Genomic DNA, 21,823 nt, shown 5'->3' on the forward strand with positions numbered 1-21,823 from the left:
GGCAGGAAGTTGAATTAAGTGGTGTAGCCACATGGAGAATTAAGAAACAAAAGGTGGTTGCTATGTCCTGTGCAGAAGCTGAATTCAGAGGTGTAGCCAAGGGAATCACAGAAGTCCTATGGCAGAGAAAGTTACTAACTGAACTGGGATTCACTCCCACAAGGAGTTGTGAGCTATACTGTGATAATCAAGCCGCAATCAACATTTCAGAAAACCCAGTTCAACATGATCGCACGAAACATGTAGAAGTCGACAGACATTTCATAAAGGAGAAATTAGAAGCCCAAGTGATCAAACTCCCACTTGTTAAATTAAAGGATCAGCTAGCAGATATTCTTACGAAAGCAGTTGGAACTCATTTCTTTGAAGAAGTTTTATGCAAGTTGGGTGTTGGTGACCCTATGACCCAATTTGAGGGGGAGCGTTAGATTATGGTAACAAATATATTTAGAATATCTGCAATTAGGGCAAGTGTATATTGTGTATATCAGTTATTTTAGGTAACCCTAAGTGGTACTCTTGTATATATATTCACATTATCATTATTGATTAAAACAACACAGCAAGATTATAATCCCAAATCAGTGTTTAACCTTTAATCATCGTTATATATACATAATTAAAAAGAACCGATCACAGTCAAAAATATAAATAAAGTAAATTTAATTGACAAACTAAAAAGGTAATTAAGTTAGACAAATTTTATAATACAATATTGTAATGGAGAAGATATATCATAGGCCTCCATTATTCTTTATTATAAACATTAGGACACTCTTGATATTCCGCACAAGGTCGGGTAGGAGTATAGAAAATGCGCGTAGTCAAGAAACCGCCCAGCTAATACCTACGCCCAGTATTAGTCAAACCCTAAACCTTCTGTTCAACGTGCAATGCTCTATCCAATGACCCACTAGTGCTTTGGTTGTTTCAATGCAATAATATAAAGATTATTAATATCAATTTTTTATAATTTTTAATTCTACACAATTAAAAATATTAAGTATTAAAATATTATCTCGATAAATATAAAAAAGGTAAATGAGACAAGTAGGCTGAATTAGAGAAAATATTAGTTTTCACAATTTGAGATATTAAGTATAAATAAAAGAGAAACAAAAAGCATTTTTATCGGTATACACTTATGTCCTTCAAGGTAAGCTACTTTGATACATTGATATTGATATTACCTTGGAATTATTTTTTCTTTCTTAATATAAAATGAAATTATCCATAACAAAAATGAAAAACTACGTTGGCATAATCTTCACAGAATCACAGCTGCAGTAAATTATCTTAAAAGTGGTATCAACAAGTATTCCACGCTCATAACCTGAAAAAGAGTAGAAATTTCATTCTTAATAATTGGTACACATTATAATTTATATCTTAGATATTGATTATATAATATACTAATTCATCATAATCATTTTAAAGGCTCTGTTATAATTTTAAAATTTTGTGTCGTTATTTGTATGTGTTCTATTTGTTGTGTATATTTAGTTACCATGATTACTATTCATGGTTAACGTGGGTGTAAGTTGTAGGCTTTCGGATAGTTGTAGGTTCTTATCTCTTTGAAGACCCTTATTGAACCGAGAGACTCTTTGACTGCACTCTCCTATAGGGTATGAGTTACCGTCTATCTTCCCTCCCCAGACCCTGACCATAGTTGTCTATGAGCGAGATACACTAGGTATGATAATGATAATGACAACTTTAATAAAGTAATTTCAAAATACTTTAAAAAGACAAAAAAAACTCATTACTTTAGTTGATCGTAGTAATTACTCTCTTTGTTTCATTGAAGTTAGAGTATTTTTTATTTTGGTTTAATCTTAATTTTTCTCAATTTTCTCCATATTTAATTTTTCTCCATACTTAAAACATACATTAAAAGATTAATAAATGTTATTAGGAGATTATTCATTTAAAAAGCCACTTACTTGCCAGAGTAACATATAAAAGGACTCAGCGGCAACACTGCTACGTATGTCAATGCTTTTGGCACGGTACCAAACATATATGCCCAATATTGAATGTCCTACGACCTACAAAACAAGATTCCAATATGAAATATATATAAAATAATTATTATATAAATTTTTTCTAAAAAATATTATTTAATTCACACCCCTAATTATATAAACACATAAAATAACTAAAAACTATCACAAAGTCATCAACAGAGTCAGAATCATCAATTTAATATATCTCGTATAAGTCAAGGTTCGAGGAGGAGGGTAGCAGACAAATAATACCTCATGTAAAGGGTTAGTTTCACATCGCGCCTGAGCCAAAGACTATCAACAATTACTAAAAGTAACATGACTCATTAAATCATTTGAACTTTTTTATCTATGTGAAGTTGCACATAACATTTGCTACATAATTTTGCAACCAAAGGTCAATAGAAAACAGTCACTTCTGTCATTAATACCAATAAGATTGTCAACATCTAACCCTCCCAAATTACAATCTGAATGAATGTCACTTAATACATTGGGATAAAAAATAGAAAAATATAGTTTAAAAATAAGGAAGAAGACAGTTTCACCATAGTGCATCTGCTCCAAGTTGTTGAAGCTTGTTTTCCTCCCACTAGAATTCCAAAAATGAAAGCTACTTCAAGTAGGCATACACAGAGTTGAAACATCTACAACACCAGTACATTACATCAGTCAAAGTCAAATGGACGAGGAATTTCAGTCATTGATTTTAAAAGTGGTAACCAATTTAGCTGCATTTTATCTTTTAACTTATTTTTTATTGAATCAGATAAAATTAAATTAGATAAAAAAGATTTAAATTAGTTAATGAAGTTTCTAAAATAAACCTTTTTGTCGCCCAATTTAACCGCTAGAGTTTTGATTCCGTTCCTCCTATCTCCTTCAATATCGGGTATATCCTGTATAAATTTTAGAATGATTTTAAATCAACAATCGTTATATTATATTGATATTTACATGCACGGGCATATAATCTCTAATTTAATATTAAATTCTTATAAATATATATTTTATTAAATTTATTATATAACATCGTATCTTATAATATATCAAATAGGCTTGAATTTTGAGTTTTTTTTACAAGAGAAACAAAACATATGCTAAGAAAACTCGAACCTTTAACTCCATATGATCAAAAAATCGTTTACCATTAAATCACCAACAAAAATTATATATGTCCGTATTTCAAAAAGGGAAAAAAGACATATGTTAAGTACATTTTTCAAAGATATATACTTTTGTGAAGTAATTAAAGAGGTTTTCGATTCTAAATATATTTAAAAGAATATTATTCCGTAAAAGTAAGTTTTTTAATAAATGATGTAAGTTTTGATGAACAAGTAATAAAAATCAATAATTCAATGAGAAAAATTAATTATGTTCAACAAAATTACCATAAATTAATTGTGTAGCAACACAACACTTACCTTAAATAGTCCAGTTACAACGGAAAAGAAACCTATAATCATAATCCCGAAAGTAAAAGTATTTGAGAAGATAATTGGTCGTCCAAAGAAGAAAACCTACCAACAGAAAATGGCGTTTATTGTTACCCTAATATAGAATTATAAAACAACCATAACCATTAGAATATTGTCTAACAATATAAATTTTTTTTTACTGTTACAATTATCGATGACTTGGTTTACCAAGATATAAGACTTGATTATGAAAATTAATTAAATTGTTAGCGATTGAAGAGAAAGCTCCAAGTATGCATTTGGAATTGGTTGAGAGAATATTAACCTAGTATACCTCCTATTATTTTATTGAGATTGCTGATAACAGTGATATTATAGTGGTATATTACAAGATACAAATATTTCTAATTACAATCATTACTATAGCACTTTTTTTGAAATAGGTAGATTTATAGAATGTATACATCCTCCATTATATTATATTTGCAACTGATAAAATAATATATATTTACATAATATATTACTATTAATTATCATAAGTATTTCGAAATAAAAGAGAATATATAAGAAATCCTTACGCAATAAAAGGGTTGAGAGATACCTGTATGTGCAAATAGAATACAGTTTGCACTGTTGCGCGAGCTACGACAAAAGACAATGTTGCAACAAAAGAATATTTCTTCCATCTCAACATTGGAAGCTGTAATCATTAGATTTTAAATCATGAAATTTTTTTAAAAAATAACTTCAATTACAAATCACATGAAAATCAAAAAAAGTAAAAAAAATAAATAAATATAAAAGTGATAAAACAATAAAAATAATTAAGTAGAAGTTGAAATAAGTGTCTTACATCAACTGAGTATCCAAACCCTGCAACAATGTAGACTACAGCAATCCATAATAAGTATGGCGATCCTGATCTCCATGCGAGTAACAAACTCTGTAGCCACAAATATTATTTGATCAATTTAGCAAATTATAAAGGATAACGTTTATTTTATAATAATAAGCTTTTAAGTATATTGATTTCATTGACTAGCTAGTATTATAAATTTTATTAAATTTCTTATAAATTCAAAAAAATTAAATTTTATTATTTATTCACAAAAAACCAAGGAAAAAATTGTTACCATAACAGCACTGGTTGTAGATATCAGAATCCCGTTTGTAATAGATAATTCACCGGAGGCCAATGGCAGATATGGCTTGTTAATCTGTTTCAATAAAGTATGCAATAACTTAATTATGTCTAAAATTAAAGTCCATAATTTGTAATATAAGTATAAAGATTTTTTAGTAAAATAACAAATAAAACGATCAAAAATAGCACATTGAAATAAATCATTAAGTAACAGAGTAAGTAACAGGGTCGGCCCTAAGGGTGGGCGAGAAGTGCCACCACCCAGGACCAAAAAATTAGAAGTATAATACGGTACGGAAAAGAGCAGAAATATAGAAAAGACTCATGAAAAATTAATGGTAAGTGCGTGTGAAAGAAAACTGAAAAAGAGTAATGGAAACGCAAAATACTTAAAAACTTTTGTGAAGAAAGTTATTATTTTCTCGTGATTAAATATAGCTTCTCAAATGAAACAATGAGTTACATTTTCTAGGTTATAGTCTTTAAGCTGGGTATTATTATTATGTAATTTTGTTGAATTGTGTATTTTATGAGATGATTTCTTTAAGTTAAAATAGCCTAAAAACGGAGGAGATAGTGAAATTGTTTGACGAAAGAATTTATAAAAATATAAAATTTAAAATGGTATATATATCTCATTTTTTAGTTTATTGTCGGCGATTTTTTGTGTCGATTCAAGTTTTAGCAGTTGGGAGTTGCTAAACAAAGAGAAAATGTCAAAAATTCACTTGAAGAAATATAATTATTTTTAAAAAGCCTCCAAATTAAAATATCACTTAGGAAATGTGGATCAAGTTGAATGTTCATGAAAAGTTTTAATTCATTAGAAGTCAATAAGAGACAAGATTAACTAAAAAAACACACCTTATCAATCTCCATGTCGCAAATTTGATTTATACCAACGGCATAAATTACGCACAATATTATAACTATAATTCCCTATCATAATAAATTACATATATTAGCAAATAATTAAATCAGTTTGAAGCAAAATATTTTTTAATTAAAATGTAAATATACCGGAAATTACCTCAACAACTCTGACAAAAAATAATGGACTAAAATCCGAGAGATTCTCTACCGCAAGCAATGACGTTGATATTAAAAAAGCAATCTACCACGAACAAGTTGTTATTAGTTTTATTTGATTCATTAAACATTAGTTGCAAGGTTTAGATAATAAAATTGGTAATTATTTTTAAATTATATTTTTTTTAAATTATTACATATACTTAAGTTAGAAAATATCTGATTATTTATTGTCTAAACTCTGAATCTATACACTAGAAGCATAAGTTAGAAAATCAAAATATAATTTACAATTATTGCGAGAAAATCATGAGTTAGTCTGGTTGATAATTTTGTTTTACACCATAACAATATAGGAGTAATACTTTTAATTTTATATACTTTTTAAGTTAATTCAATACAATAGTGTTATTTTATTTTTGTTTTATTACAAATAGAAAAAATACATAGATATATTTAAAGAGTGAAAACTGCCCGAAAAGAGTTAAGTAGGATTAAATGTCTCACCGATACGTTAATGATGATTAATTAAAAAAAAATTAAGCTTAAAATTAAAAAGTTACCGTTGCATAGATGGAATAAGGACGAGTGAATTTATAGAATGCATTAAGAGCTTGTGAAAAAGATTTGACTCTTGTTTTTGCTACATTTACTTTTGTTTCAGCTTCAATTTTGCTTGCATGCACCGTCTTTCCATTAACCCTTCGGCTTATTTGACTCTCTACTTGAGTTAACTTTAAAGTTTCATATTTTGTGTTCTCCATAATCTCCACTTAATTTCTCTGCTGCTTTGCTAAAACAACATTCAAAATATATATTAAATAATTATTTTAATATTTTATTGGGTCTTAAGTAAAGTTTAGATATCTGTTTTTAAGTACGAATGTGCATATTTATTTTTAAAGTGACTACGATAAACTACTAATTTATTTCAATTAAACTAAGTCTTGATTTACTCAACTAATCTAATTAACGAACAAAAAATAACAAATTAAGAATAATACTACTTATGTACCTAGATTCAATTAATATCAATGAAAAAGAAAAAAAAATATCAAATGATACCCACTAGCTAATAACCCAAACTCAACAATTAAAACACTATCAAGGTATTAAATCGTCATTAATTTTAAAGATTTGCACGTGTTACTTTCTAAGTAAAAATATTACTTTTAAATTAAATGAAAAATTACGCCCTTAAAATAGCGGAATATTATAAACTAATAATATAACTTAGGTTAAAAATACATTAGATTGTATATTTGAGGTGTAGTGAGCCTTTGGTTGCATACACTAGTACAATTAATGTTATTTGCTGTTGTAGAAATAAGCTTATTTGCTGCTTATTTTAAAATTGTGGCAAATAAAAGGGCAGCAAATAACCAAAAACATTTGTTGTTATCTAACGAATTACGGCAAGTAAAATTGTTTATTTGTTACATTTTAAAAAAATCACAACAAAAACTCGAAAATTGTGTTTTTTTATAAGTTATAAACAACAACAAATAATGATCTTTTTTCCTTATACTACCACAACAAAAAGCAATAACAGTCATGATCCCGTGGTTGAATAACTAAAAGACTAACTTCAAACATCTAATTGAGCAACAACCACACTAAATATCAGAATAAGTATACATAAATCTAGGAACAAACTCATTCATTTATAATTGACAACGTGTTCATATACAAAAACACGTTTCATCTTTGATAATTCAGTATACTTTCATCGTGATTACAAAAATTGGAATGATTTTTTGCAACGGCTATTGAGGTAGGAAGAAAATTGAATCCTAATAACAGCAGAAATTATTTAATCTACCTCAACTTGCTGAAATTATTTCTACTGAAATTATTTAAAGTATAGAAATGCTAAGAGGTTAGAAAGGAATAAAGAGAAGGAAGAAAAGAATGAATAATCCAATTCACACTTCACTAATGAAGCTGAATTTTGATTTGTGAGGGATTAGGCCAAATGAAATATGTCGTGTAGGATTAGATTTTTTGATGTGGTTACTTAAAAAAACAGAAAAAAAAATAATTTGCTGTGAATTTATTAAAACAATAGCATTAATTTTTTTTTTTTTTTTTTTTGCGATATTTGGAATTTAAACAGCAAATAAATAGCAACAAATTTAACTAATTCTACTAGTAATATGAAGTATATATTAGAGCCAATGCACAGAATAAAAATATATATGCAAGAGGTATATAATTGATTCATCATGTTATATTGTAGAGGAATTGAAAATAAAAACCAAAGGTAACAGAAGATTAGATAAAACTTACAGGTGGTTGATTAGAAATTAATAGAGATAAGATTATATATATCTTTGTTTAAGCCAATCGGAATATGAGAAAAAGTATGAATAAAGTTTTAGTCTCGCAAGATGTATATATAGCTAGCTATTACAATGCAAGGAAACAACATGCAGTATTTGTTTATTCAACACTAGTCTTGCATGCCATCATTATTTTGTAAAAAATATAAATATAATAAATTAAAGGAAAAATTACCTAGAATAATCCAACATTTTTCTAACTTTCTTACAATAATTTTATCTATTAATTAACCAGGAATAATTCCAATTTTAAAGGGTATTTTCCTAGAGTAAACTTGGGTAACCTGATAACCTGCTATATTAGGTAATTCACCAAAAAAGAAAATATAAAATTAATATAAAATTAAAAAGAATATTGAAAATTTACATAAAAAATTTTGAATGGTTAAAAAAATCAGAATTTTTTTCAACATTTTATTTTAATTTATCATTTTTTAAAATAAAACTTGTTATAGCAAGTCATTAGGTTATCGGGTTCACTTTAGGAAAATACCCCTCCAAAGTTTGGATTAATCATGATTAATCGATAGGTGGAATTATCGTAGGAAAATCATAAAAAGATAGGATTATTCTAGGTAATTTTTCCTAAATTAAAATCTTTATAGTTTCTTTGTTATTTACAACAAATGTTTTTTAGATCACATCCATCAAAGTATTAATGTCCACTATGTTCAGGCCAAATTACAAGATTCCGACCATTTAGTGGTCGAAATTATAAATCTTCAATTATGCATAATGAAAAAAATATATAATGATATTTTCAGGTTAGAGGTTTGCTATAAAGACTGTACATAAAAACTAACAAACACTTTTTATAATCAATTTATTTTTAACTTCTTATAAAAGATTAAAAGATAAACAAAATAAAGTATGATAAAGAATCTTATATTTTCAAAATAAGTATAATATTAAATTATATTAAAAATTTAAATTTATTATATACAACTATTAGAACTGTATAATAATATTTCCTAGTAAAAGTTTATACAAAGTTGATATAATATATCTAAACGATTTAAACAAACTCTTTAAGAATTATGATTTGTAATGAATCACATGTATAAACTCGATTACAATATACAATTACATATACTATACACACTCGTGGTCTTAATTGGCCTACTGCGGACAAATTAGCTAACGTCATCGACACTATTAAATAGGAGTATTGATATATGTTGGCCGGTCCATCACCAACTAATCCGCCACGTTTTTTTTCTATCAAATTACATATATGAGTATATGGAAATCAATTCAACTAGTAAAATATCTTCAAGTGAGATTGTTAAATGATTCGTTTTAGTATATATTTTTTATAATATTACTTTGAATTTAATGAATACTTTATTTTTCTTCCATATGAATATTCTTAACTCCCCTATTAATTTTAAAATATTGCATAAGAAATGATTAAATATCACAAATTTAAGTAAAGTTTAATAGCAAACATAGTAGAAATGAAATTTAAGGTCTTTTATTCGAGTCTTTATACATGCTATGATGCTAATAAAAATTAAATTGTACTTGTTACAACAAGTCTTGTATGAGACCGTTTCCTCATGAAACGAGGTTATATAATTAACTTATTTTTTCTAAATAATCACTTTTATAAGATTGTAAGCGATCACCTTAAGACTATAAAATTATCATTTTAATAAGTAATCACACTGTATATTGAGTCAATTCATTAAAGAGAGTTCTCAACATAAAACCATCATATTAAAAAATTTGTGATTTTGTTATAATTTTTTTTCTTTAAAATGTGAGAATTAACCACTTTATATAATGATTAAAAGGAAAACATAATCTTTGAATTGACCATTATGATTCCGATTATAACATTCTTCCGTTAATTTAAAAATAAAAATTTGAAGTTTGAAAAATCTAAGAATTGTGTCTCCAAAGATTTTACATACTAAATAACAAAAGTTGTTATCAGTAATCACTAATCTCATTGACCTTTCACACATATGTGAAAGAATATACAAAAGATTTGGTATAAAGAAAATTAAATTTACAAAATTAAAGTAACGGTGTACACTTTGGTAGGCGCTATTTTTTTTCTTGGATCAATTTTTAAATTTACAAAATTAACAAGTATTTTTATTTGATAAGTACAATCAAATACAATTATTAAATAATTGATTTTTTTTTCAATCAACTGAACAATTTCTATAATAAAATAAGAAAATATGAACGGAGTCAAAATGCTTTAAACACTTAGGGGGTGTATGATATATGAATATATCATACTTCAACCATCAGCTTATAAGTTTTGTGATTTTTGTTCTGGTTTAGTAAAGTAACGGTGTTCACAAGAATTGGTGTAACCAACAAACTTCGTTATTAGGAGAGTACACTAGCAGCTTCTTGCTCTTGTTGGATAGTAAGCTCACGATTTATGTTGGATATACTGGATGTGCACCAGCAGTAAGTCAAGCAAGCTGTTGGATATATCGGATGTGCACCAGCAGTAAGTCAAGCAAGCAGCAAGATATCAAGAATCATGCACGTGACCAGCAAGCAGCTAGGCTTTGATTAGCAATTCTGTTAGGTGTTTGGTAGGAGTTTGTTACGTCCAGTGGCCTAGTCAGCATACTTAGTTAACCTTGCTTTGTACAGGATGTTAGTAGGTTCCTTCTTGTATTTCACTTCCCCATATATATATATATATATATATATATATATATATATATATATATATATATATATATATATATATATATATATATATATATATATATATATATATATATATATATATATATATATATATATATATATATATATATATATATATATATATATATATATATATATATATATATGTTGTTCACTCCCTTGTATCATTCATTAAAAAAGCAATTAATAAATATCAGCTTGTTTTCTCTCAATTATTTGTTTTCTTAAGCGTAAATTGCTTGTTTCAACATGGTATCAGAGTCACTAAATCAAATCTAATATAGTCGTTCCTTCTTCCTAATCATTCCCTCTTCTTCTTGTTGTTCCATTATACCAAGATTCTTGTACTTGTTCTCTTTCTTCATCATGGTGAATCACAGTAGCAACAACAGTCAAAATGGCTCATCCTCCTCTTATCTTACCATAAATCCCAGTTCTACCTACTACTTACACCCTTCTGATTGAAGGCAAAAACTCATAAACATTGTATTCTCTGGGTCTGGTTTTATTGATTGGAAGAGGGTCATGACAATTGCCCTTGTTGGGAAAAACAAATTGGCATTTGTTGATGGTTTTCTTCCTAGACCAACCAACAATGTGGCTGCTAGGAAGGCATGGAATAGGGTTAACAATGTCATCATGAGATGGATTATTGCTGTGTTATAGGATTCCATTGCTAAGAGTATCTTGTCTTATAAGACAGCCAAGGAGATATGGGATGAGTTACAAGAGAGATATGGACAAAGTTCCAATGCACAACTTTTTTCTCTTCAAGAAGAGTTGAATAATCTTGTTCAAACACCAAGAATGAGCATCTCTGATTTTTTCACCAGAATTAAAACCCAATAGTATAAACTTGATGGATTAAACCCCTTCCCTACTTGCTCTTGTGCAACAGTTGTCACTTGTGTGTGTGACATTGCCAAGAAAAGCTTCAAGATGCAACAAAATAATAGGGTTATCAGTTTTTTGATGAGATTGGATAAAAAAAATACAGTCAATTCAGATCAAATATGTTAATGATGCAAGAACTTTCCACTTATGCACAAGCATATAGCATCCTACTTTAAGAAGAAAAGCATTTAGAGTTTAGTGCAAGAAATAATGAACCAAATGATTCTCTTGCTTGCAAAGTGGAAAAGAGAAAGTTCTAAGAAAAGGGAAAGAATCAATCTGAAGGCAATAGGAATAAAAGAACATTGTTCTACTGTGACCACTGCAAAATCAGTGGGCACACTAAAGAAAGATGCTGAAAATTGATAGGGTACCCAGCAAATTTTAAAGGCAATACTTGGAAGAAAGACAGATTCAATGCCAATCCTACAACTGTTGAGGAAGCCACTGTGACTCCTACCTTTACTCCTGCACAGCATCAACAAATTCTTGAGATGTTGAACAAGCAAGAAACAACAAATCCACCAACACTTATACTAATACATCCCATCTAACAGGTATGTTTTGTTTAACTACCCTTCAAGATGATGAGTGGATAATTGATCGTGATGCATCAGACCACATGTGCAATGAACTTGCTTAATTCCTTTCTTATGAATTAATTTAAGATAGGAGTCACTCCATTACTATACCAAATGGGGGAAATATACCCATCAAATATATAGGGCAGGTCAAATTGAATAATGGTGTTGTTCTTCATAATGTTTTATATGTGCCTCAGTTCAGGTTTAATCTTATTGCTGTTAGCAAAGTTATTTCTGATATGCATGGCTTAGTTGTCTTTGACACTAACAAATGCTACCTTCAGAAAACCTTGAAGAAGAGAATTCACCTGCTTGGTAAGCTCAAGTCTGGTCTCCACATCGTTGAGGACAACAGACCTCACACCAATGCAAGTGTCACCATAGAATGTTGTACTCAGACAACATCCAAATCAGTTCTTCATAAGGCCAAGTTATGGCATCTCAGGATGGGCCACCTACCCATCAATAGACTGAAGTTTTTGTTTCTTGAAATAAGTGAGAACTTAGTCAAACCTCATATGTTTCTACACAATATGCCCCTTAGGTAAACAGACTAGGAATGTATATCCTAAGTCTTCTTGTAAATCACAAACGCCCCTAAAGCTTTTGCATATTGATGTATGGGGTCCCTTTAGAAATAAAACAAGAACAAATTTTTCCATGTTTGTCACTATTGTTGATGATTTTAGAAAAATGTGTTGGATTTTCCTTATTAAACAAAAATCTGAATTTACAGATGTCTTTAAGAATTTTGTGACCTATATTGAAAATCAGTTGAATTCTAAAGTTAAAGGTGTTAGAACTGATAACACACCTGACTTAACTAAGAGGAATGCACTCTAATTTTATGTGCAAAAAAGAATTAAACTTCAAACCAGTTGTACTGACACACCACAACAGAATGGTGTAGTGGAGAGGAAGCACAAATATATCCTAGAGACTGCCAGATCTCTCCTTTTTCATGCCAATCTCCCTCTTAGTTTTTGGGGAGATTGTGTTCAATGCTCAATTCATCTAATAAACAGAATGCCCTTACAAGTTCTCAAAGGGAAAACACCTTATGAACTACTATTTGGCTATAAGCCAAATTATTCACATTTAAGAATCTTTGAATGTCTTTGCTTTGTGAGCACCCTAAAAAGGGATAGACACAATTTTTTACCAAGAGCACAGAAGTGTGTCCTCATTGGTTATTCAACTAGCCAAAAGGGCTATAAAGTGTATAATCATGAAACCAAAGTTGTTTCAGTTTCTAAAGATGTTGTGTTCTATGAACACTTTTTCCCTTTTCATTGCAATAATGACAAAAATAATGTTTTAAAGCAATTTTTTCTACCAACATCCTTTGAGAATTTGGATGATTTTGATACCTACCCTACTCATCATAACATCAATCCTGATCCCTTTAATAAACTTGATCAGAAGACTGCTGCTCTAATTGATCAAGTGACTGATGGTTGTGAAGATAGTGCATCACATGATGATACTCCTTATTCCCATGTACTTAGAAGATCTCTCAGAGATCACAAAAGACCAGCATATTTGGATAACTACCAATGTAGTAGTTTTATTGGGAACCATTGGTGTGGTCTAGTAGAGTGCAAAAGACATTCTGCCTTCTCTACTATTTTAGAACAAACCATATATTCAGAACCTAAAAGCCTCATAGAAGCCTTAGCTAACCCTTTGTGGAAAACAGCCATAGACCAAGAACTTGAAGCTTTAGAGAAAAACAAAACTTGAAAAGTTGTTCCTCTTCCCCATGGTAAAAAGGCAATAGGATCAAAATGGGTTTTTAAGGTCAACTTAAAGGCCAATGGAACACTAGAGAGATATAAGGCTAGGTTAGAAGCCAAAAGTTACAACAAAAAGTTTGGGATAGATTATGAGGAGACATTCTCTCCAGTTGTTAAAATGAATACCATAAGGTGCCTTACTGCTGTATCATCACACAAAGGATGGATAATAAACCAATTAGATGTAAACAATGCCTTTTTACATGGAGACTTAAGAGATGAAGTTTACATGCAATTTCCCCCTGGTTATCCTAATCCTAACAATCATGTTTGTAGATTTCATAAGTCTTTATATGGTCTAAAGCAGACATCAAGGTAATGGTTTGCCAAGTTGACTCAAGAACTAATCAACAAAGGTTACCAACAATCCAAGAATGATTATTCTCTTTTCATAAAGAAAAGAGATACTTATATAACCTTTCTTGCCATATATGTAAATGATATACTACTTACTGGCAATGATACACATGAGATAAAAACTCTCAAAACCTATTTACACAGTGTCTTTAGCACTAAGGACCTAGGAAGGCTTCACTACTTCTTAGGTATTGAAGTGGCATACACTGAGAATAGCATAATCCTTCATCAAAACAAGTTTACTAAAGAGCTATTGTTAGAATTTAGTTTTGATAGCTTCAGGCTTATTGTTAATCCCCTACCAGCCAATTTGAAACTTTCAGCACATGAGGGCTCTCTTCTTGATAATCCAACTCTATATAGAAGCCTTGTTGGAAAACTTAAATTTTTAACCCACACAAGGCCTGATTTTTCTTATGTAGTAAAGGCTCTTAGTCAATTCATGCAAAACTCAAAAGACTCCCACTTGAGAGCTTTAAAGCATACATTAAACTATGTTCACAACACTTATGGCCAAAGAATCATTCTCAATAGGTCTGACAACTTAACACTGCAGGCCTTCTCTGATAGTGATTGGGGGGCTTGCATTGATACTAGAAGATCTGTAACAGGCTACATTCTCATGCTAAGTAACTCTCCTATAGCCTGGAGATCTAAGAAACAAGGTATTGTGTCAAGATCGAGTTTTGAAGCAGAGTTTAGGGCTATGGTTGCTACTGCTGCAGAAGTAGTTTGTATTGTTAGACTTTTGAGAGATCTTGGCATATCTAATCTCAAGCCTATAACCTTGCATTGTGACAATATGTCAGCCATCCATATAGCAAAGAATCTTGTGTATCATGATAGGACCAAACATATTGAAATAGACTGTTATTTGACCAGGGAAAAGGTGTTAGAAGGTCTTCTACAACTATTTTTTAAGTCAATCAAGCAGCAAGATATCAAGAATCATGCACGTGACCAGCAAGCAGCTAGGCTTCTGATTAGCAATTCTGTTAGGTGTTTGTTAGGAGTTTGTTATGTCCAGTAGCCTAGTCAGCATAGTTAGTTAGCCTTGTTTTGTATAGGATGTTAGTAGCTTCCTTCTTGTATTTCACTTCCCTATATATATGGTGTTCACTCCCTTGTATCATTCATTAAAAAAGCAATCAATGAATATCAGCTTGTTTTCTCTCAATTCTTTGTTTTCTTAAGTGTTACATTACTTGTTTCAACAATTTATAAGTTTCTCGTGAATTTCTTCAAAGGAAATAGTGGTATCACGACCCTTTATGGTGTCTTTGAGGGTTGTGTAGTTGGAGTCAAGACCATTGAGAATAAGCTCAATGAGGTTATCATGATCAAAAACGGGTTTGCCAAGAGAGGCTCGTTGATAACTTTGATGGAGTTAACGTAATCGGTTTATCGATCGATTACCTTTGGATACTTTGTTCAATTTATCCTTTAGTTGTTTAATATGACCTCTTATGGGTGTAGTATATGTTTAAGCAAGTTTCTCCCATGTAGCATGAGAGGTAGTGGCTTGGGACACAAGAGAATGAAGGAAAGGGTTGGGGTTGGAGTTTCAAAGAGTGCTCCAAAGAGGAGTTGGTCTTGCCTAAGCCATGCGACATAGTTAGAGTTGGACTTTTCCGTTCTATCAGAGATTATAGTGACAAAAGGTGCTGAATGAGTGCCATCAACAAAACAAAGGAGGTCATGGTATCAGAAACCATCGTTCGGGGTCACAGGTTCGAATCTTAATCACCCATCAAATTCAAGTGGAATATTTCGCACCAGGTTTGGGAAGACCTATGTTGCATCCACACTTTTAACCCAAAGAGCTCTCGTGTGAGGGGACATGTTAGAGTATATAACATATCCTAGGGCTTCAATCATCAGGTTAAGCTTTTGGTTGAGTTGGTTCTTTGACAATAACTAGTGGGAAGAGCATTAAAAGGAAACTCAGAAGGAGATATAAGTGCAATGATAAAGATTATTGTTAACGGTTGTTTAGTATAACAATGTAATGAAAATACTTGAGCTAAGATGGGTGATTTATCTATTACCACTCCATGAGATGTGGAATCAAACTAACGGATTATATTATCCCAAAGTAAGGGATTGGGTTATCAAACATTACATACCTTACCAAACAACCGATAACTCAAATGTTTATTAATTTCATACCTCACTCAAAGTCTCAACATAAGTCTCACCTCTAAGTCTCACAATTCTCATTCCCTTCTACCAAACGACCCCTAATAAGCAGTCAACAGTACCAAAATTTTCTTTAACAGTTAATTTAACATTTGACTTATTGATCAAAATAGTTAATAGTTTAAGTCAACTGCTCCAGCTATCAGTCATTTGTCAAACAGATCTTAAATTTTGATAGATTGATTCTTATTCCCTTCCATGGATCGTGTCGTTCACAATGTGGCTAATTTCGAATTAAGTGAAAACTTAAGAGGTCTAGTGAAAATCGAATTCATGTCAGAGGCATAAATTTGCCATTTTGGTTGTATTATACTATGATGCGTTCCCTACCATAAATCATCAACGTGGAAAATTGGGTCAAACTATTAGGGCTGAACACGGTCCGGTCTGGTCCGGTTTGACAGAATAATCAGACCAGACCAGAAATTCCGGTCTAAAAATTTTTTAGACCAGACCAGACCAGTCAAGAGACCAGACCGGACCAGACCAGACCGTTCTAGAACGGTCTGGTCTGGTCTGGTCTACGGTTTTTTTTAAATTTTTTTTTTATTTTTATTGAGTGAGATCCTTCATTCTTTGAATAAAAAGGATTTATTTCTTCTTCTCTTCTCTCTTTACTATCCTGTTCTTGTTTGTGTTTCGATTAGCAAGGCAAATTCATCACTGCTCGTGGATAAAAAAATGCAAAGTAAATCATCATACAGATATGCATTGACTCACTAAAGTAAGCAGATTATCAAGCAAGATAATCTATCAGAGCCAGCTAAATTCTATTGTAGTAATTGATAGTAAAGTGAACAAAAAACTTCCCAATTTATTAAGTAAAAGAACAAGGATGAGGTAAATGATAAAATGATAGAGATAAATTTCTTACAAAGCTCGATTCACAAAAATCAAAATTTCTGAATAAAAATGAAGGAAATTGCAAATTGGACAACTTTGAACATTGAAATCCTAAAATCTGAGATGATGATCTAAATTGACATGCTTAATCCAAAAAATTATCATAGTCTACCAAGTGCTTAATCATTAAAAAGCGTGAACCCTTATATACGAAATACTTACCAGAATGAATTCGATTTTCCGGTTTGAAATGTTGAAAATTACGGGTGTGATTTAATAAACAGGCTTTCTCCTCTTCAAGTTATTGCCGAAAACAATATGATTTTTCCAAAATGTAGTCCTAATCGAATTACAGTTTATTGCTGGAGCGAAGAGAAATCCTACTTGACGAAGACGATGAAGATGCGAGAGAAAGAGGAGAGAGATAGAAAAGATGAGCAATAGAACAAAAATGGCTATGGCCGTAGAATATAATTTACGACTCACGATTTTGGAAAAGGAGATGGAGGCAGCCAGCAGCAGGAGTTCACTCACGAGTAGTTGCCCACTTGCCCTAATCCCCTAAAAAATGATTTTAATACGGTTTTCCGGTCCGGTTTGGTTTGAAAATTTTAAAACCGGGACCGGACCGTAAACCGTTAAAAAAAAAAAAACAGACCAGACCATTTAGACCGTGGACCAGACCAAATATTTAAATTACGATTTGGTCCGGTTTGGTTTACGGTTTAGACCAAACCATGTTCAGCCCTACAAACTATTCTAATTTCTAACTACCCAAATGCTCACCTTTTTCTAACATCCACGTGTTCCTTTCATAAATTATTTAATTAGAGTTCAGACGTTTATAACTTTATTAGGAACCTAATTAAGCACTAAGCATAATATTATAATAATAACCCAGTAATTATTTATAGAAATTAAAAATGCAACATATTCCTCGCAGCCAACACGCTAGCTTACCAGTTGCCTTAAAAAACTTTTTCGTTCCACTTATTTTACATCATTTAAATTTACAATAAGAGAATTTTTTCGGCTAAATGATATAAAATGAATGAGACGTTGTAACATAATACAATTTTATTGAAATATATTTAGTAATATTTAATTTAAATATTACTATTTAAGTTTCTACTGGTATATACAGTGGTTTTAGTGATATTTATTAGAAAATTTAGCTGCAAAATAAATAAACATACTAAAAATTTTCATGACATTGAATCTAGTAACATTTCTCTTAAATACCACTATAGGCTATACTGACAATTTTAGAATTCAAAATAAAAATAACAATTATTGAAAATATAAATTAGTGACATAGAAGTATATTTTTTTAATAAAAATAAAAATAAATTTTTCAATGTGACTAAAAGTTAATTTTATTGTAGTGAGACCAAAGGAGCAACTATAAATAAAAGATCTCCTAGATGAGGAAGCATTAAGCTCTAATTAAATCATCAAATGGAATATATTCTTTTAATACCCATCATAGTGATCATCACTATCTTCCTTATCTTCTCAAAATCACACATAAAATCAAACCTTCCTCCCGGACCTAAACCATGGCCTATCATAGGCAATATACTTGAGCTTGGGGACAAGCCTCATCAAACATTCACCGAGCTTTCAAAAACTTACGGTCCAATAATGTTTTTAAAACTCGGGTCTGTCCCTACAATAGTAATATCTTCCCCAGATATAGCTCAAGAAATGTTCCTTAAACACGACATAACCTTCTCAGATAGAATTGTTCCAGACTCAGTCCGAGCCATGGATCATGATAAATATTCTATGATCTGGCTCTCGGTAAGCCCAAAATGGCGTAACCTTCGAAAAATTGCAGCCGTACAATTATTCACAAATCACCGACTAGATGGTGGCAAAGAATTGCGCCAAAAAAAGGCGCAAGAGCTTGGTGATTATGTACGACAATGTAGGGAATTGAGTACACCAGTCGATATTAGTAAGGCCGCGTCAATTAGTGTATCAAACTTGTTGTCTAACACAATTTTTTCCATGGATTTGAGTAGCCATACTTCAACCAATTCCCAAGAATTTAATGAGCTAATTTTGCATATGATGGAAGAGGCACTAACACCAAATGTGTCTGATTTATTTCCTAAGCTTAAGCACTTAGATTTACAAGGAGTATTAAAAAGAACTTGTAAATTTACTCATAAAATCATGAAAATTTTTGATAAAATTATAAAGGAAAGGTTATTGAAGGATCCTATGAATCGTACAGATGATGTATTAGGGACTTTGCTCAAGCTTTTGGAGGATAAAGAAATGAGTATTCATGATGTCAAACATTTCCTTATGGTAAGTACTTTTACTTTATACTATAGTATCTTTCATTTCATGTGTCTAGCTAGTGTAATTTTCCCTAACACAATTTCTTAAACACACATTCTTATATGAGACCTTCTAATAGACTTATGATGAGACCATTTTTAATAAGTTGACCTGTGTATATTTAGTGTGTTAAAGTGATCATTTACAATTTTAAATGATCAATTACAGAAATGAGCTAATTATATGGACCCGTCTCATAATGAATTTGTCTCATACAAGACAAGTTGTTTGCATAATACTCCCTATGTCACCCTACAATGCCACAATTTATATTCATATAATTTTAGTTTCCTCAAGAGGGATTGTATAGAGCATACTTGTATTGAGGGTAAATATTTAAGAGAGAAATAAAAGTCAAACTATATAAATAAAAGGAAGTGTATGTGAATTTGAATGTTGATGAAGGATGATGAATATAAATATATAATGGTACGAGCAAGATGAGAGAAAAGGAATATGATCAATCTTATTTTCTATTTTAATGCTTCTATTTCTTCTTCTGTATCACTTTATAACTATTTTTTACCTTTAGTAATAATAATATTATATTAATTTTCTACTCTAATAACTTTTTTTAGTTTGACTTTTATTTTCACGTAAATATCTAACTACTCTCAAATACAAGCATCACTTAGACTTTTGTCCTTTAGCAATGAGCGTTTTAGAGTTCAACAAGACATAAAATTAATTAATGATTGATTTTTGGATTAGCTAAAACAATACAATTAAAAAATATATTATTTTATTAATTTGGAAAATACTTATATTCAAGGGAGTTATTAAGAAATAATTATTCTTTGATATATTAAAATAATATATTTTAGTAGCTGATTTTAAAAGTCAATGATAACAAAGTTCTCCCATAATACACTAGTTTTGCTATAATAATGACAAATAAAATTGGTATGTATAGTAAAATATTATCAATCTAAAACAACCAAAAAATTATTTATTGAATTACAATATGTATTATCACTTATTTTTTACCTTGTTATTTAGGATTTATTTACAGGTGGAATACATACAACTTCTGTCACAGTGGAATGGACAATGACCGAATTATTACACAATCCACAAAAAATGAAAAAGGCTCAAATTGAGATAGATGAAGTAGTTGGCAAAGATAGACCCATACAAGAATCAGATATTACCAAATTACCATATCTTCAAGCAGTTGTGAAAGAAACACTACGATTACATCCGCCAGCTCCTCTTTTAATTCCTCGCAAGACCATAAAAGATGTAGAATTATGTAACTATTTTGTGCCACAAAATTCGAACATTTTGATAAACTTATGGGGAATGGGTCGTGATTCAACCATATGGTCGAACCCACTTTTATTTTCTCCTGAAAGATTTTTGGATAGTGAAGTTGATTTTAAAGGACGATATTTCGAGTTTATACCCTTTGGATCGGGAAGAAGAATATGTCCAGGTTTGCCGTTAGCTCATAGGATGACACATTTACTCTTGGCAACTCTAATATCATTCAATTGGAAGATTAGTCCGGATACTATAGACATGGAAGAAAAGTCTGGGATTGCTTTGCTAAAGCTTAAGCCTCTTCGAGTCATTCCATCTCTTTGATAAATATTAATCTCTTTTATCTACACAATAAAATAATTCATTATTAGCTTCTCAAAATTATTCATGTACCAAATTAAACGACAATTTAAGTTTTACGTGAATAAAAATGCTATTAAGGTTGGATACCTATTATTCAACATTTACCAAGTTTTTATTTATAGATATTTTATATGTTATTTTTGTGTTATTGATCAAAATTGAGGTTTTTTCTAATGTTTTTATCTGTGGATTTGTCTTGAGTCGAGAGATTCTTTAGTTGCATTCTTTTTTATATATGAGTATGAGTTGTTGTCTGCCTTTCCTCTTCGGACCCGGATCATATACCACCTATTATTCAATATGAAGTCAATAGTTATAGAGGAACATTTTTTTGGGTTCAGATGGTAGTCTGAAGAAAGTGAAAAATTATAAACCTGTAACAATTAAATTCAGGACCTAACTTGAAAAAGCAGTTTTTGAAACTTTATCTCCATTTCTCGATTATGGAGAAAAATTGGACACATTACACATAGCTATATCTATGAAATATTTTATATATTCATCAAATAATGACATCTTTAAATCCAAAAAAGCATAAAACCTGT

General features: G+C 30.4%; 2 protein-coding genes across 2 annotated transcripts; one reads left to right on the plus strand and one right to left on the minus strand.

Moving 5' to 3' along the window:
- Nucleotides 1-1,138: 1,138 nt before the first annotated feature.
- On the minus strand, nt 1,139-7,961 carry LOC130814799 (homogentisate phytyltransferase 1, chloroplastic-like). Its single transcript, XM_057681012.1, has 12 exons — nt 7,893-7,961; nt 6,167-6,396; nt 5,605-5,688; nt 5,439-5,513; nt 4,564-4,647; nt 4,284-4,373; nt 4,032-4,130; nt 3,437-3,532; nt 2,837-2,908; nt 2,558-2,656; nt 1,947-2,051; nt 1,139-1,333 (listed from the first exon to the last, which is right to left on the minus strand). The coding sequence occupies exons 2-12, from the start codon at nt 6,365-6,367 to the stop codon at nt 1,292-1,294; spliced, it is 1,047 nt and encodes a 348-aa protein (XP_057536995.1). The 5' UTR covers nt 6,368-6,396; nt 7,893-7,961; the 3' UTR covers nt 1,139-1,291.
- Nucleotides 7,962-18,754: 10,793 nt separating this feature from the next.
- LOC130814804 (cytochrome P450 76AD1-like) lies at nt 18,755-21,341 on the plus strand. Its single transcript, XM_057681026.1, has 2 exons — nt 18,755-19,619; nt 20,652-21,341. The coding sequence occupies exons 1-2, from the start codon at nt 18,759-18,761 to the stop codon at nt 21,237-21,239; spliced, it is 1,449 nt and encodes a 482-aa protein (XP_057537009.1). The 5' UTR covers nt 18,755-18,758; the 3' UTR covers nt 21,240-21,341.
- Nucleotides 21,342-21,823: the final 482 nt, after the last annotated feature.

The sequence above is a fragment of the Amaranthus tricolor genome, chromosome 1 (genome assembly GCF_026212465.1).
Source record: "Amaranthus tricolor cultivar Red isolate AtriRed21 chromosome 1, ASM2621246v1, whole genome shotgun sequence".
In the NCBI taxonomy this organism is placed as follows: domain Eukaryota; kingdom Viridiplantae; phylum Streptophyta; class Magnoliopsida; order Caryophyllales; family Amaranthaceae; genus Amaranthus; species Amaranthus tricolor.